Source organism: Coffea eugenioides, chromosome 11, assembly GCF_003713205.1.
Source record: "Coffea eugenioides isolate CCC68of chromosome 11, Ceug_1.0, whole genome shotgun sequence".
Classification (NCBI taxonomy): domain Eukaryota; kingdom Viridiplantae; phylum Streptophyta; class Magnoliopsida; order Gentianales; family Rubiaceae; genus Coffea; species Coffea eugenioides.
Window position 1 is genome coordinate 40868568 of NC_040045.1, and position 16069 is coordinate 40884636.

Below are 16069 nucleotides of genomic sequence, written 5' to 3' on the forward strand. Positions count from 1 at the left end.
TAAATGTTTTTAGTCATAATAAATAGTTAGGACCTTTCATCCATATGCAATAAAATGAGAGCAACGAAGTGCAAATTAAGTGTCATTAGGCCTAAAAGTTCTGAGAAAGATGCAGCCCGAACGGCAAAAAGGGGAAAGCTTGTGGGAAACGCAATGCCAAATTATAATCTTGCAATCATGGTGTATTTGATTTTGTCCTTCACGTCATGGGCAAAATTGATTTTTTCTTCCCCCAAGGAAGAAGTGGTGTTATAGAGAGCAATATAGATGTCTTTGACTTTGACTCTTGGTAAAACTAACACTACAGTCACTGGTTTTGGTAAATTATATGATTTCTCAAATTTCATAGAGCCATTTGTTTAGTTGATAAGCCCATCTCCTACCTAATAATTTCTAAAGTAAAATTTTTCGAAATTACATTCTCATTTTCAAAGAAATAAAAAACTGGTAATATCCATAATTAATCCATTTTCCTCTGCTTGTGTATAAGTATTTTCGTCATGTTTTAAAGTATCAAAAAAACAAAAGATTTACAATAGTGTCTGCCTAACGTATCAGTTACATCACTGAAGCTAAAGAAACCAAAATTTGTCCCTCCTACTTGGCCGGCAGAGTCTCGGGTCTCCACGTGAAATCAGTTGAACCGAAACTCAGATCCGAGTAATCAAATAATCCATCTAGCGCCACGTATTCGCCTCCGCCGCCAATATAATCCCCAAATTCACCGATTCCAACATCGAACGAGTCATAACTCGGTAGCTCCTGGCCGTACCCCCACAACTCACCACTGAGTCCAGACGAGTCAGACTCAACTCGGACCAACTCAGTCTTCTCCTCCTCATTCCCATTTTGCCCCTCACTCGTCGTCGGCGGAAGCCCCAACTCATCGTCGGAAGCTTCCAACAGGTAACCCAAATCCGGCAGAGACTCGCCGGACTCCGACGACGTCAAGTCAACTACAGCCACAGCCGTCGTAGTTGTCGTTGGCGTCCCAGATAAAATCTCCTCCTCAAAGCTCTTCATAAACGAATCAAGCTCCAAACTCGCCGTATAAAACTCGCCATCGTCAAAATTACCCAAGAGATCTTCCCTCAAACGCTTTACCTCGGGGGCGTCAAATCCAGCCTCGACTGTTTCGTCCGAGTCAACTCGGACTCGCTTCTTGCTGCTGAACTCTGCCATTATAATTTATCAATTAAAGAAGAAAAAGAAAATTGTGGACGAAGCAAGACCAAAGAATTCTGATGGGTTCTGGTTTGAATTTGATGAGTTGGGAAGAGCGAACCGGAGATTTATATAGGGGGACAGGATAGAGAGAGAAAGAAAGGGTTAGAAAGAGAGAGAGATGACGGTGACGTGGGAGCGTGAGATGGGAATACTCGGGGCCCATGCCGCCATTGCCATATCACGGACGTCTCGTCCTTTTTTTTTTTTTTTTTTTAAACTTCAGCCTTTTCTTCCCTAAACGTGTTCTTTGAATTCTAAACTTTTCTGAATATATCCCTTTTTGCCGGCAAATATAGCAAGGCAGATGTTTCCATTCAACAATAACCTCTTTCTTTGGGAATGTATTTTTTATATAACCTAAGGCCTTGTTTGGATTGTGATTTTTCATCGGGGACATTCCCTTTTTGTATTTTTTATGGACAACTTTAGCTTTTCCTGAACAGTGTAATATTTTTTGAACGTTTTGTAACTGTATATAAACTTCTCGTACATCCTTACAATAGAGGTATGATATTTTGTTATTGTCCATATGGTTTCATATGTAATAATTGTGTTTTCATAATTTATGTAGAGTTACACCTTATTCAAAAAATATTACATCGTTCAAAATGATTATTATTAACAACCTTTGGTGCCCTTAGTTCGTTCAGATAGGAGATTATTTAAAATGATTTTTGTGAAAAAATACTATAAAACTTTTTAATACGATGTATATAAGATAACAAATGATTACAAATTATTTTTATGATGCAATTTAAATAAATTTGTCCAAATAATAAACTATCCAAACAAATCACTTGTTATCTTCTAGTTTATGATTTTTCATATCCTGTTGATTTGGGCCATCAATTATTATTTTCAATTAAAAAAACTAGTCTAGTCCATAAATTAAAATATGTGAAAGGTTTGCTTGAATTGGTCAATTTTTGCAAAAATAAATTTTATTGCATTATAAATACGTTTTCTGATCCCATTGTTATCATTCCAACAAAATCTTTGTAAGCAAATAATATTTGCACTGCAAAATAATTCTCTTGATAATCCTTCCTCCTTCGCATAATAAAATGCTAGAGTGGAGTTTCAAATTCTTGGAAATATCATTTGGCTCCTTTCATCATATATATATATATATATATTAAATTACAAAAATTGCTACAGTACTATCTTAAAAAAAATTTAGTAATCTTATAACTTGATTATTTTTTTATTATAGAGACAAACTTTGTTCATCAAATATTTGTTTATAAAAAACAATTGCATTACTAGTAGCATACTTGGTAGTAGTAAAATTCATTTTTTTTCCTTTTACTTTATTTTTGGTGGGGTATTTTTGCATTGCGTGATGAAATGGGTTGAGACGGAGACTTTGGGTCCGGTCAGTTTGGGGTGATGGCTGGGGGACCCACAGGGCTAGTCAATCACGGCCTGTTTTAGTTTTTGGTTGGATTTGGTTATCCGGGTACGGCCGAGTGGAATTGGAGGGCAAACGGCCACCATTGGATTATTATATTAGTAATTTAATTAAAATAATTGTGGATTAGAGGCAAAGATTATGGGATATTTTTGACAACTAGATTGAGGGAATTTTCCTCCTAGGATTGGATTCGATTGACGGGCAGATTTGATTGGGTTGCTGAGCTGTAATCTGCACTTGATTTGTATACAAAGCTAGTGGGAATTCATATGCGACATCTTCTAGTACTTGCCTTCAATTATTGACCTTTGAGATTTATTAATCCATACGTAGTTTAAAGAATAGTAGAATACTAGGGGCCGTTCATAAGCAACTACGTGTATTCTTGGCTTTATTATTATTGTTGGATTTGGCAAGCATGAACTTAGAATTGTACAAGGATAGATCAAAAGCATGCTACAAGAAAAATCATGCATCCTAAGGCATTTACAAATTAATACAGGATCCAAGAATGGTCAAGTTGGACAAATATTTGCACAGTAATTGCCTTACTTGGACGTTATATGACATTAACTTGGCATTCTCTAGCTTCAAATCACTGCATTTTTTTTTTTTTTGTCTATACAGGGTGTGAATCCTTTAATCCCCTTCCACTTTAGCAATGTCTCTTTCTGTGGTGCATTTTCAATTTGTTAATTAGCCAATGAAAGATTAATCAAGTAAGAGATTATTACTAAAATTGAGATTTTAGGAATTAGAAATCTTGAGTTCAAACTTTTGTGTTCCCTCTCTGCTTCGTCAATCCTGTCGCTCCCTATTGAAAAAAAAAATTAAAAGGTAAGAAATTATTAATCTAGTAGTAGATTAGCAATATCTTTCTTTTTCTTTTTTTTATTGAATGTGGTAGGAGCAAATTAACAATCACTAAAGATATTGTATTTAAAAAAAAAAATTAACTTGGGAACATTTTTATGTTTTAGCTTTGGGAAGATAGGGATAGCATTGGCAACTTTAAAAAACCAACATAATTGCCAGAATAATTATTGTTTTTTGATCTTTCTGAAAAAACCAATAATCTTTTCACCTATTCAGTTGTCGGTGAGTGAAATATGTTCAAAAGTGTGTCTAAACAGGAATCAATGGTCGCTAGAATATATAAATAACCCTGAAAGTCTTCTTTGTCATTTTTGTACATACTTCGAGTGAGGATATGGGACAGGCTAAAAATTTGTTTTATTCCAGAACTTCTGATCCAAAGCAAATCAGGCAATGTAGACTGCAGATTTACCCATTTTCACCAAGGTTGTTAGAAGATCAAGGATCTCAATAGGAGATATAACCAAAAGATCCTTTTCATCACAATCACCAAAGAGGCCAAAACGCCACTATTAATTAGAAAATTTGTTAGTTGAAATCAATTCATTACAGGATAGGCGGGCCATATTATGGTACAAAAATTTTATTAATTTTGCCTGATTTTGGCACTTAAACCGTGAACCTAACTTCAATAAGACACAGGAAAGATTACAAAGGCCAAATTCATTGTGGACTACAAATTATGCGCAAACAAAAAGATAGAATTACTAGTAAGTAATTACTGTACTAAAGGACAACATATTCACACACGCCCCGATTCTGTTCTGGCCTCCAAGGACGGTCGATGCTCCAAAAATTTTGCCTAATATAGTATAATATTAGTCTCATAGTTTAATCAGATCGCAATATAGATATATATGAACAAACGGTAGAAGTTAGGTTTTGTTTGGATTGCAATTTTCTAGAGTTTTTGTAGAAATATGTACCGTAATGATTTAATATATATGAGGTAAAAAGGTGATTGAAAAATGTATTTACGGCAAAACGTAACCATTTTTTGTTGGAAAATTGCTTTCCAATTCGTAAAATATTTTATTGTAGGCCAAATGCTATCAGTTTACTTCATTATTAACCTCAAAAGTTACACAGAAACAACTAAGAACTTGCGTATGTTTGTTTGGATAGTTCATTATTTGTATAAATTTATCTACTTACATCATAAGCACATTGTTCAATCACTTTTTTATTTCAGATATATCATATCAAAAAATATTATAATATTTTTTTAAAAAAAAATCCCAAATAATCTCCTGTCCAAACACAGTTTAAGGACAAAAACAATTGGTCAACTATTAACACTTGTATAAATCGTTAATGATAAAAGAAGATCCCGTGCAGTGGTGTCAACCATGCTGTATGCCGCATGTGTTTTTTGTTCAAGGTTTGTGATTTTTTCTGCCTAAAATAAATCTTATATCTTGACTGGCTTATTAAAATTCCCAACTAATTACAATTGAAGGGAAAAAAAAAAAGTAGTGAAGCCACAAGATATGTAGAATAAAATATAAAAGTCATGTAGAGCAATTGAAAATTTGTACAATGTTTGCTCTAATTGTGTTATACATGCTAATGTGGAAAAAAGTCATAATAAACAAGGGTTTGTTTGGATTGAGATTTTCAAATCTCACATATATCACATCATAAAAAGTGCTACAGTAATTATTTCAAATAAATCACCCAAACAAACCCTTGTTTATAAGAATTTAACTGGCAAAATTGATAGGACATCAAATTAATTCTCTATTTTACACCTAATTAATCTCTCCTCTTGCTTACACTACACTCAACTAAATTTTGAATTCCCCAAACCTATGGCTGCCTTGTTTTTAATTACTCTTCCTAGACTTCTCTCTCTTCACTATTCCCTTGCATCCTGCCCTATCTACATGACCTAATCCAAATTATTCCCCCTCTAAGAAATAAAAGGATTTAATTGATAAGGATTTAAAAATTTGTGGCACAAAGTTTAAAATTCAAGTTTCTATGCACAACCCTTTACTTAAGGCTCTATTTGGATTAGCCTATTTTTCAAATAACTAGTTTTTCAAAAACTAATTTTTCAAATACAATACTATAATAATACACAAATAAAAGCAATTTAAAAAACACTTCATCCATATAAAATATTAAAAACAACTCACAAATATACAAAAATTTAAAAAAATAAATTCTACAACAACTTCTACCCAGCACTGCCACCACCCCCTTCTTCCTTCCCTTCTCCTTCTGCCCCCTCTTTCTCCTCCCTCTCCTTCCCTTTTCCGCCTCTCTCTCCTTCCCCCTCCCCTCTCCTCCTTCCCTTCCTAAATATATTCTAAAGGTCCCTCTCTGAACACCACCAAAAAAAAAAACTACAGTAAAAGTTTTATATACACATTTATAGTATACTATTTCATAAACACCCAAAACAGTTGATCATAATCTAGTCATGCTCTTATGAAGTACCACCTGGCCCCAGTCAAGACGATAATACTAGTCTGCTTCGTATGCGCATTTTTCTCGAGACCTTGCGAATTGTACCCACATAAACGTCGTAATTTATTAATGGCCCACGTGAAATGCACACCGATTGCATAATGCTATTCAGTGGAGTAGAACATGTCGACAAAAACGACCTCCCCTCAATCACATACCAAGACTCGGTAACAACCTTATTTTAATGTTGTTGGACGCTTGCCGCATACGGCTGAGGAAATCTAGTAGTAGTACCGTTCGGACCCATCAAACAAGCCGGTCCACGTTCCACCTTCGTGTTTTCTTCGCAACAAACAGTAAAATAGTAGTCCAGCAAATTTTTATTACTAGAAGCCAACCGTATTAGACCAGTCGATGCTTTCGTTCCACAAGGAAAATTCACGACTTCCATATGTCATTTCCCTTCTGCCACTGGCAATTTGATCCAGTGGTCATCCCTTTCTTTGGGATGCTGGAGGTCAAGGGTTCAACCCCTGTCTTCCACAACTTGTCACCTTACGTGGCTGGTCTTTGCCCCTACGGGGTAATTCGAACGGTCCGCTCTCCCTCCTTAGGGTATGGCGACCTTCCTGACTTGTTCAGAGTTCGAGTCCCGCTGTTAACGTATTCGGTGTGGAGTGGGGCCTCCTCTCCCGGACCGCAGGGGATTAGTCGGCCCCGTAAGGATTGACCCGGACACCCCTGTGTCAACAAAAAAATATATATATGTCATTTCCCTTCTCCCATTTCCTTTCTGTGTTTTTCTTTTCTCCCACGCCAACTGGTTTTCCATATGTCACAAATGAACCTAACATGTCTAGACGTCTGTTCTTTTAAAGATAGTAAGGGAAAAGGATCATAAGGAGGAAAAATCAGATTCAAGAACTCCTATTTACAAAAAAAAAAAATTTACATCTTTCGTGAATATATTTTTATTTCATATACATTAAATTGGTAATTTTATTTTTCTACAAAAATTTCACAAAATAACAATCCAAATGAGCTAGGCAAATAATGCATTAAGAAACCTCGAAAAACCCAGATTTTTTCTTGAAGGTTTGGTGTTACATTTTTTTTTGCAAAATTGTAAGCAATTTAAGGGATGGTTGATAAATTTGTATTTTTTTAAAAATGTGGATCCACTCCCTTTTCTTTCTTCTTTTTTTTTTGGGAGGGGGGTGTGCTTGTCTTATTCCTTCAAGGTGTAGAATATAGAAAAATTTAAAATTTGTTAGCAAATTTAAAAGATCTAATTGTGAATGATTTATTACAAGTGAAAGTACGGAAATTGAAATGAGCTAGATGTAAATATTCCGTTTTGGTGCTATTACGAACGTTCAAACTTGAGAAAAGTTTTAAATTAAATTTTTATAGAATTTTGATTTTCATTTCGTCCTAACTTCAAAAGAAGAAAAGCAGCCCAAACGTCAGCCTCTTGATCATTTCAATGAATTTCTGCTTATGGATACATTCCATGAAGAAGATGTTGGTCTTTCTTTAGATTCAAAAGTTGCTTAATTAATCCAACTCCAACCCCGTACGCAACCAAAACTGGCTTCAATTGATCCATTCTTCCTTCCTTAATGGCCTAGTCTTAGTTTCCCTCTCGCATCTCAACCGTAAACGCAAATCAGCCAACAACGAATCACATAGAATCCACGTCATGGCAAAAGACTACATTTTCCATCATTGCCCGCACCGACGCCCGCCACTAGACCTCCTGCCTCCTCATGCCATCGTATGGACGACTAAAATCCACTCAGTGCACGATTCCTTTTCAATCTTTCTAAAAACGATCCACTAGCAAAGCAAGTTCTGATAACATTTAAGTTGAAACATCTAAGCGAGCAGTGTTTACACTAGCAAAGCAAGTTGAAACATCCAAGTAACGTTTACAGTACACTTTAAAATTTCTTCCTCTCTATTGTTAGAAAGAAACAAGAGTCTCGGAGAGTGGTAATAGTTAGCGTCAGTCTGAGTGTTTCCATCTCTCCTTTCTCCCACATCGGTCCAGTGAGGGTTGAGTGATGACAGTTTAAGTCCCTTAGTCTAACTTGAAAGTCAGCAATTGTCTTTTGAATTGGATTGAGGATTAAGTTTAAAATTTCTTCCTCTCTATTTTTGGAAAAAAAAAAAGTAGTTTTTTCAGTACACTCGGCAGGCCAACTAGAAGAATACAAGGAGGTTAACAAAAATGGCAACTGAAAAGCCAAATTTAGATATTGAAAGAACTCGTCTAATCAACTCTTATATATTACATACTTCAGATTTCATGAAGCACTAGCCACTGTCATTAGGAGTGACGTTTCATGATTCTTTGCCGAATATATTGATGACCATTCTTCTGTAGAGCCAAGTTCTTTCACTATTTTGGTTTGGTTTAGGCCTGCAAACGAATTGAGTCCGTGTTAAATTTTGAGTCGAGTTTTGATTTAAATTTACTAAATTTGAGATTGAACTCGAACTCGAACTCGAGTTCAATGATCTTTCAATGTAAAGTTTGAAATCGAGTTCGAGCTTAAATAATAAAAAAATGATTATTTTATTTTTAAAAAAATAAATAAAATAATAATTTTTCTTAACAAATAATAAAATTTTAGGATCATATATGTAATTTTATTTTTAAAATAAAAATAAAAATATATAAATATAATCGACCCGACTCGAGGATTAATGAATTGAATATCTTTGAATTCGAGTTCGATTTCGATTTGGTCAGCTCGAGTTCGATTCAAACTCGATTAATATCGAGATCAAATCTAGTTTTGACTCGACCAACTTGCGAGCGGCTTAACTCGTACGCAACTTATTTTTATCCAATTTTGCACCCAAGAAACAAGAATCTGGAATCTCCGCTGGTCGAGGTGAGAAAATAATAAAGAAGTTGGAAATGGTAGACGTCTATTTCGTGGGCGTCCACCGAACTTTACATCTACTATCCCACCCTTTATTTAATTAGCCTTCGTGTGAATCATGCCGAATAAACAAGAATAGCCCTTTTACGTACAATTTGTAGACCATTTGGGCACTACTTTTTGTCTATGGTAGAACCAACTAGAAGTACGCACGCTAAAACATATAGTACAAAATTATACACGTTTAAAGAAATGTCAAAAGCCATAAGGCAGGTTTAACAACCAAAATTGATTAGAATTTGAAAGTTGTGTAACAACTAAGAAGTGTAAAGCCGGCAGCTAAGAATCTACTGCCCATTGTGGATGGACATCCCCACATGTAAATTCGGCTAAGAGAGTGAACTTACTTGATGGCCAGTTTTCCTACTTTTGTTCCAAACTTGGACTGCTGGATTTATTCCACGATAAGGCTCTTGTCCCCAAACGTCCCCAAGGCCTAAACTACAAAGAATGGGATGTTCTTAGGATCCCAAGAAGATCACCTTGACTTATACCTCCTTTTTCGGTTCCAAATCGTTCAGTAGAGGAATTTGTCTTATATTTCCCTCGAGAAAGAGAATAAAATCTCTTGCATTTGAGGAAATTGAACATACTTTTCAGTCAAGTAGGATGGAAGAGCAGGTAATTTAACTCTTCTGATATGGACAGAGCTTAAGGAAGCAAATGACTCGAGTTCAGGCTAAACTGACAAGATAGAAAGAGAAAGATGTGCTATGTCTGCAATGTGTTGATGATCATCCATTTGAATCAAAGACTCTATGCTATGATTCTGTCATAAAATTACGAACTACATGAGAATGTACGTATTTGTGCTTGGAAAAATATCAAGCATATTTTGCCTCGCTTAATTAGAGCATATGGAGTCGTTAATATTTAAGAGCAGGGCTAAGAATAAGAAAAATTCTTATTGTATACGTGTTTACGAAGCAATTGGCAAGAGGTAAACATCATGATGTGGTGTTTTGTTTTCAGATTATTGAAAATTCTTAGATCAAATGTGAACCATTTAGGAGTAGTGAAAGCTAGCTGTCCAAATCCTTATTCGTCTAATTATTTCTATATTGGACAGAAAGTTTTTGATGAGATGAGACGTGCATGGCAGGCCTCGAGGACCACTCACGTTATCCTTCCTTTATCCTCTTTGTTTGTATTCCCAATTCATTACTCAAGTCAATAGCTAATATTAGCATCTAATCAATTTGGGTTTTAAGTACTAAGCGCTCAGTTGGGTAGGACAAAAGGCAAATAATCAAGGGAATCTTTATTTAATTGTTTCAAAAAAAAAAGAAAAAATGCTATTACTAAAATATTTACCAATTGTAAGTGCATCATAAATATTTCATTTTGTATATTTATTTCCTTTTCAATTTGTTCTTGATAAACAACGAGATAAAAAGCACCAACTTAAGCGCGTAATGGTCTTGGGATGCAGACCCATTTTCTTTTCAATCTATTCTTGATTTTAAAGTACCCCTTTTAGACCATCAAGTAAGGAACCGTTTTTCCTCCATATACCAACCGACACGTTATGGCAATGACGAAGACGTGGGGATAAAATTCCACTTAAAACTATTGTTCATATATGATGTTGTTCGTGGAAGTATTCCAAATTCCTTATTCCGAGGGAGAAGTAGGGGCTTCTCTCATCTTATGTCCGTCATTTTCTTCTTTACAAAGAATGGTAGGAATTTTGTTTCATTTCCTTTTCCGTAGTCTTAGTTGGGAATTTTGTGGATCAATATGATGGCTTCAACTCTCAAACATTGACTATTCCATGAGAAACAATAATATGTATTCACATATTCATGGGATTCACATCCTATTACTTCTATGTATTCACATTTATCCATCATCACCAGACTATGCTTTCTTATCAAGAAATTCGAATCACAGATGTACGTGTTTGGATATATATATATATATATATATACTAGTTTTTGGGCCCTGCGCCAAGCGCAGGGTAGCCTGTGTTGGGGGTGATGAATTTTGTTGTGTGATTTGGAGGATTTTGTTGATGGAAATACCAAGACACCCCACGAAATCATCAGAATTACCATCGAAACCGACCCATGGCTGCACTGTAGCTATTCCCCCTTCTCCCTTTTATATATTTAAGATATATATATACAGCACTAGATATTAGTACATTCATTTTTTTTAGGGCAACAGTTATTTACATTCCTATAACGTTATTTACACTCCCACAACGTCATTTTTATTTGGATGGGACTATATTATCCCTATCTTAATTTTTTCTCCTACACTAATTGGATGACCAAATCTAATATAATTAGCTCATAAGCAAGGATAAGAAATTACGATAGGAATAATATGGTTTCATCGAAATGACACTACCCTTTCTTTAACTGGTGCCTAGAGAAAACCTATAAAGGTATCTTATCAAGAATAAATTATATTTTTCCAAAAAAAGTATTCCGCAATGCCTATTAAGGTATCTTAAATGAGTGCACCCCACGCAGTTGCTTAACAAATCAACATTTTAACTGCAAAAATGACTTTTTGTGGACGTTTTCGAACTTGATGTTACACACAGAAGGATCGTAGACTTTGTGTCAGAAAGAAGCGGAGAAATTATAGAGTAGTGGGGTACTGTGAAATGATAATTTGCCTCTCACACACAAAACTATTTTATAGATGCAATTGAAACATTTTTTAGTCATTGAACATTACAGAGAGATTTTCCCAAAAATATCATCAGAATCCAGATGCAGCCACGCAAATTGAAAATGACAATTTGGTGGGCCAATTGCTGCCTCCTCACACGTCGCTATCTTTTTTTTTATTTTTTTATAATCACATAATTTGATGGAAAGCATCACAAAATTTCCTACCTCTTGCCTTCTTTTTCCGCATTGTCAATAATACTACTCTTCGATCCCTTTCATGAGCAGTAATCACAAACAAACTTTATCCAAGCAATACTTGACTCTCACGAGGGAAATATTAAACAATATTTATCACTTTGATTGGGAGTCAAAATTTCCTCCCACAAGCACAGTATAGCAGACAAGCATCAAAAGCTAAATAATTACCACCACAACTATCAAGTAACTGGATTCCACACGCAAAGGTTAATTTACAGAAAAAGTAAACCTCAGTGCTAATTCAGATTGGCATACTATTTTGGGTAATTATACAAGGAGTCTTATTATTCTATTTGAGAATAGAGTTGAGAGATGAACCAAACTATTTGATATTTAAATCGAGTTTAATCCGATAAAAGTTTGTTCGAACTTGATTCGCCAACTAATCAAGCTAAACTTGAATAGCATTTTATGTTCGATAATATTCAAACTCAATAAAAACTTGTTCAAACTCGATTTAATGAATAATCATGTCAAATTTGAATAAAATTTCAAATTTGTTAAAAAAATTAAACAACTTTGAACATTGTGGTGTTCAGTTTGATAAGAATCGTTTACGCCCCTATTTGATGAAGAGTTTATTTTGATTGTGAACTCTAGATACTCCACTTCTTAAGTGACATACGATTCATCACTCCTTTTCTCTTGAAAAAACTCTGTAACTAAAATTCCCTTCAACTTTCCCATGGTAGAAAAATTAGATTTTTCTGATTTTTTCCCATGAGATGAGCTCTCTCTATAATTTTTTTTCATTTGTGTGAATGAAATCTCTCCTAAAATTTTCTAATGAGAGTTTTTTCTCTCCTTAGAGTTGTCTAGTGAGAGTTTTTTTCTCCTAAATTTTTTTAGCGAGAATTTTATTATCTCTTAGGGATTTCTAGTGAGAGTTTTTGATAATTTTTTCATTTTTCTTTTATTAGATTTGAGTTTTTAAGGTTTTGATTATCAGATTTGGAATTTTTGAATCTATTCGGTAGATCTCACCAAAATATTTGGACTTGAAACAGTTAATCAGCAGATCTGATGACTGTTGAAGAGATGTCCGTGGAGTTACAATTATTTTATCCATTTTTTTAAATTTGGAGTTTTATAATGTAATTTTTATTGTTCTTCAAATCTAGAGTATCCTTTCTTTAGATCTGTTTTTTGATATATGTATATGTTTGATGATGTAATTTCTGCCATTAATACATATTTTAATGAAATTATGATATTTTATCAAAAAAAAAAAAAAAAGTCTCTCTGTGACCATTAGGGATTGTGGCTAAATTGGGCCGGGTGTTGATAGAGCAAACTAGACCCATTTGGAAAAGATCAATGACTGCAGAGTTTGCTTAGCAAATAAGTACAATAATTATGCATACTATTTCTTGTCAACTCTTAGGAGGGGTCTTCTAGAACAGTTGCTTTTGTTGATTATATACCAAATTATATTAGTGGCCTATTTTACCATGCAATTTGTTTAGACTTTCATGGGGGAGTTCTTGACAGTCTCAAAATCTTGCGGGCTTCTCCTTCCTGGGCTCAGTTCCATGCCAATCAGAAATTTATAATGACTGACGAGGGATGTGACCAAAACCATAAAAATGTCAAATTGTCAACCTTAGAATAGCATGTTCTTTTCTCCCACTTACATTTGACTTCTTCTTGTTCTTCTTCTAATCTAAATAGAGGAACTCCACTACCGTTTCTATACGTTAGTCATCAATTGTGGTCTAACTAGGAATTCATCTGATTGAATATGAAAATTCTAACAATCAATTCTCATCAAATTGGACTTTAAAGATGCAGTCAGCGTGATATCTCTAGAACAGGCTGACTTGAACGTGACTCCTACCAATTACGGAATCCAAGCGTATGAGTTTTAAGTACAATTATTGATAATAAAGTCATCACTCTTCTGCTATTTAAAAGGGAAAAGAAAAAAATCGTCCCTCTTCTGTACTATATACAACTAACACTAAGTTTTTTTTGGAAAATAAGTGCATATTTTGGTGTTTATTAACCTCTAAAAGAAAAATAGATTCACGTATGATTTTTTAACAGCTTATGAGCTGAGCACGAACATAGAATTATTACCACAACAATGTCCCTCTTTTTTTTGTGAAGATATTAATATAGCAATTTGTTAAAAAAAGAAAAAAGAAAAAGAACATGCTTAAAGTTAAGGATAGCTTGCCACTTAACAATTTTATAACTTGTGCTGAAAGTTATAAATTGGTAGTCTATTAATTTTGAGCATACAAATTTTCTCGTTTGTTTCTTTTAGGAAGTTAAACCTACCCATTTGTTGGTATTATCTTATGATTATTATCCCTTTCGCTTTGTTCAGAAAATCGAAAAAGTAAATGAAATAACTGCTAATAACTTTTCAAAGTCATATATATATATATATATACACACTAGCAGGAACTATCACTGTGCAAGCAAGACTGTATGAACCCAATGGAGGATTCGGCCAAAGGCCCAAGGATCATTAGGCACTAAATACTGATGATAAGTTTATGGAACTGGTGGTACTGGCCCAAAGGGATTGAGCATTAGTATCTCGTTGGACCTTGTTAATCCTCTCATAATTGGGTTAAGACGGGCCCTTCATCTGTTATTGGATAGAACAAGCTAGTGATAACGCCCAATGGGGTCTTAATTAGGCCTTTTAGCAGGCTAAGATTATTTTTTTTTTGCAAAGTCAGCAGACTTTTGAACAACTTTCTACTAACCTTAACCCCGTGAGAACCCTCAAAAGCCGGCAACTTTTGAAGGTCTCACAGGAGACTAATATACTAACCACCCAAACCCCCCCAACCCCGATGTGGGATATCAACCTCCACAAGTGAGCCTGCTAGACCTAAAGAGACCCCATACTCCCCCTGGACGAGGCTGATGTCTTTTTTGCAAAGTCAGCAGACTTTTGGACAACTTTCTACTAACCTTAACCCCGTGAGAACCCTCAAAAGCCGGCAACTTTTGAAGGTCTCACAGGAGACTAATATACTAACCACCCAAACCCCCCCAACCCCGATGTGGGATATCAACCTCCACAAGGGAGCCTGCTAGACCTAAAGAGACCCCATACTCCCTCGGGACGAGGCTGATATTTTTTGGGTACGAATAGGTGAAGTCCAAGATACCGGCATCTGATTTGCTTCGAATAGTCGTTCATCGGTTTCGGATAGATAAAAGAAAATTGAATCAATGCACAATTAAGTTAGGAAAAAAGAATTGTACAAAAATTGCCAAATAATTGCATAATCCATTTTAATGTCTCCATTGTTTAAACTCCTCTTCTTTTTCTTTTCTGGCTCTCTGTCTCTTTGTACCATCCAATTTACTATTTTTCATGCGTATATCATAATATTTGTCTTAATCACCTCCGCATGCTGATATTTGCTGCTATGTACAAATCAGAGCTGTATGATTGAGAAATTATTGATAGCAGATGAGAACATTGAAATGTGAATTAGCAGACAAAAAAAAAAAATGAGGAGTGTATCGGACCATTGGTTACTTCACAGATTAAGAGTTAGTTTTATGTTTTCCCTTCACCTACCAACAATATGGATTCTGTTGTTTATAAATCCAGCCACCCGACACGTTAAAACCATCAAATTGTCTAAGAGCTTGAAAATTAGCTTTTAGTCTTCATAATTATTTCAAATAAAGTAGTAGTATCAAATAATTGATTCGTTCAATTGGTGCTCCAATGGTATTCATTAATACGAGTTCAAGTGTTTAAATGGTGAAGTAAATCTAATCTACTGGGGTTAGCCCAGTGGTTATAAGAGGATTTTTATAATCTTCTTCACTCTCATATTCGAGATTCGAATTCTGTGCCCAACAGTTGGGGGTGGAAATAATTTGAGGAGGGATGAGATAGTAAGAAAAAAAAGTGAAATAAATCTACAGAGTAACTGAAAATAAAAAGAACAATCGATGCTCTAGGGAAAAAAGATAGATATATGAAACACCAAAAAGAAAGGGTTTATGCGTTATTTACCTAAGTAATCAAATTTTTATTAGATATTATTATTGTAGTCCAAAAGTTTTTGTTCTTTTTATAATAGAGGTTTTGCTATTTGAAAAGGCGATTTCAAAATTTCTATTTCACATGGTGACTTTAAAGTCGCCATTTGAGAGGACGATTTTAATTTATTTATATTTAGTCACCGCTTGTTTTTAATTCGCTTACCATCAAATCATTTAAAAGTTGTCATCTCAAATGGTCTCTACCTTAGAAAGAATTAAAAATTTTGGACTAATTTTGAAATTCTAATGGTAAAAGCCCTCAAACGATTAAT

At 34.7% G+C, this 16069-nt stretch overlaps 1 protein-coding gene across 1 annotated transcript; it reads right to left on the reverse strand.

Annotated features, from left to right (window-relative positions):
- Positions 1-448: 448 nt before the first annotated feature.
- Positions 449-1251, reverse strand: LOC113752942. The gene has a single exon (XM_027297000.1). The coding sequence runs from the start codon at positions 1180-1182 to the stop codon at positions 598-600; it is 585 nt and encodes a 194-aa protein (XP_027152801.1). The 5' UTR covers positions 1183-1251; the 3' UTR covers positions 449-597.
- Positions 1252-16069: the final 14818 nt, after the last annotated feature.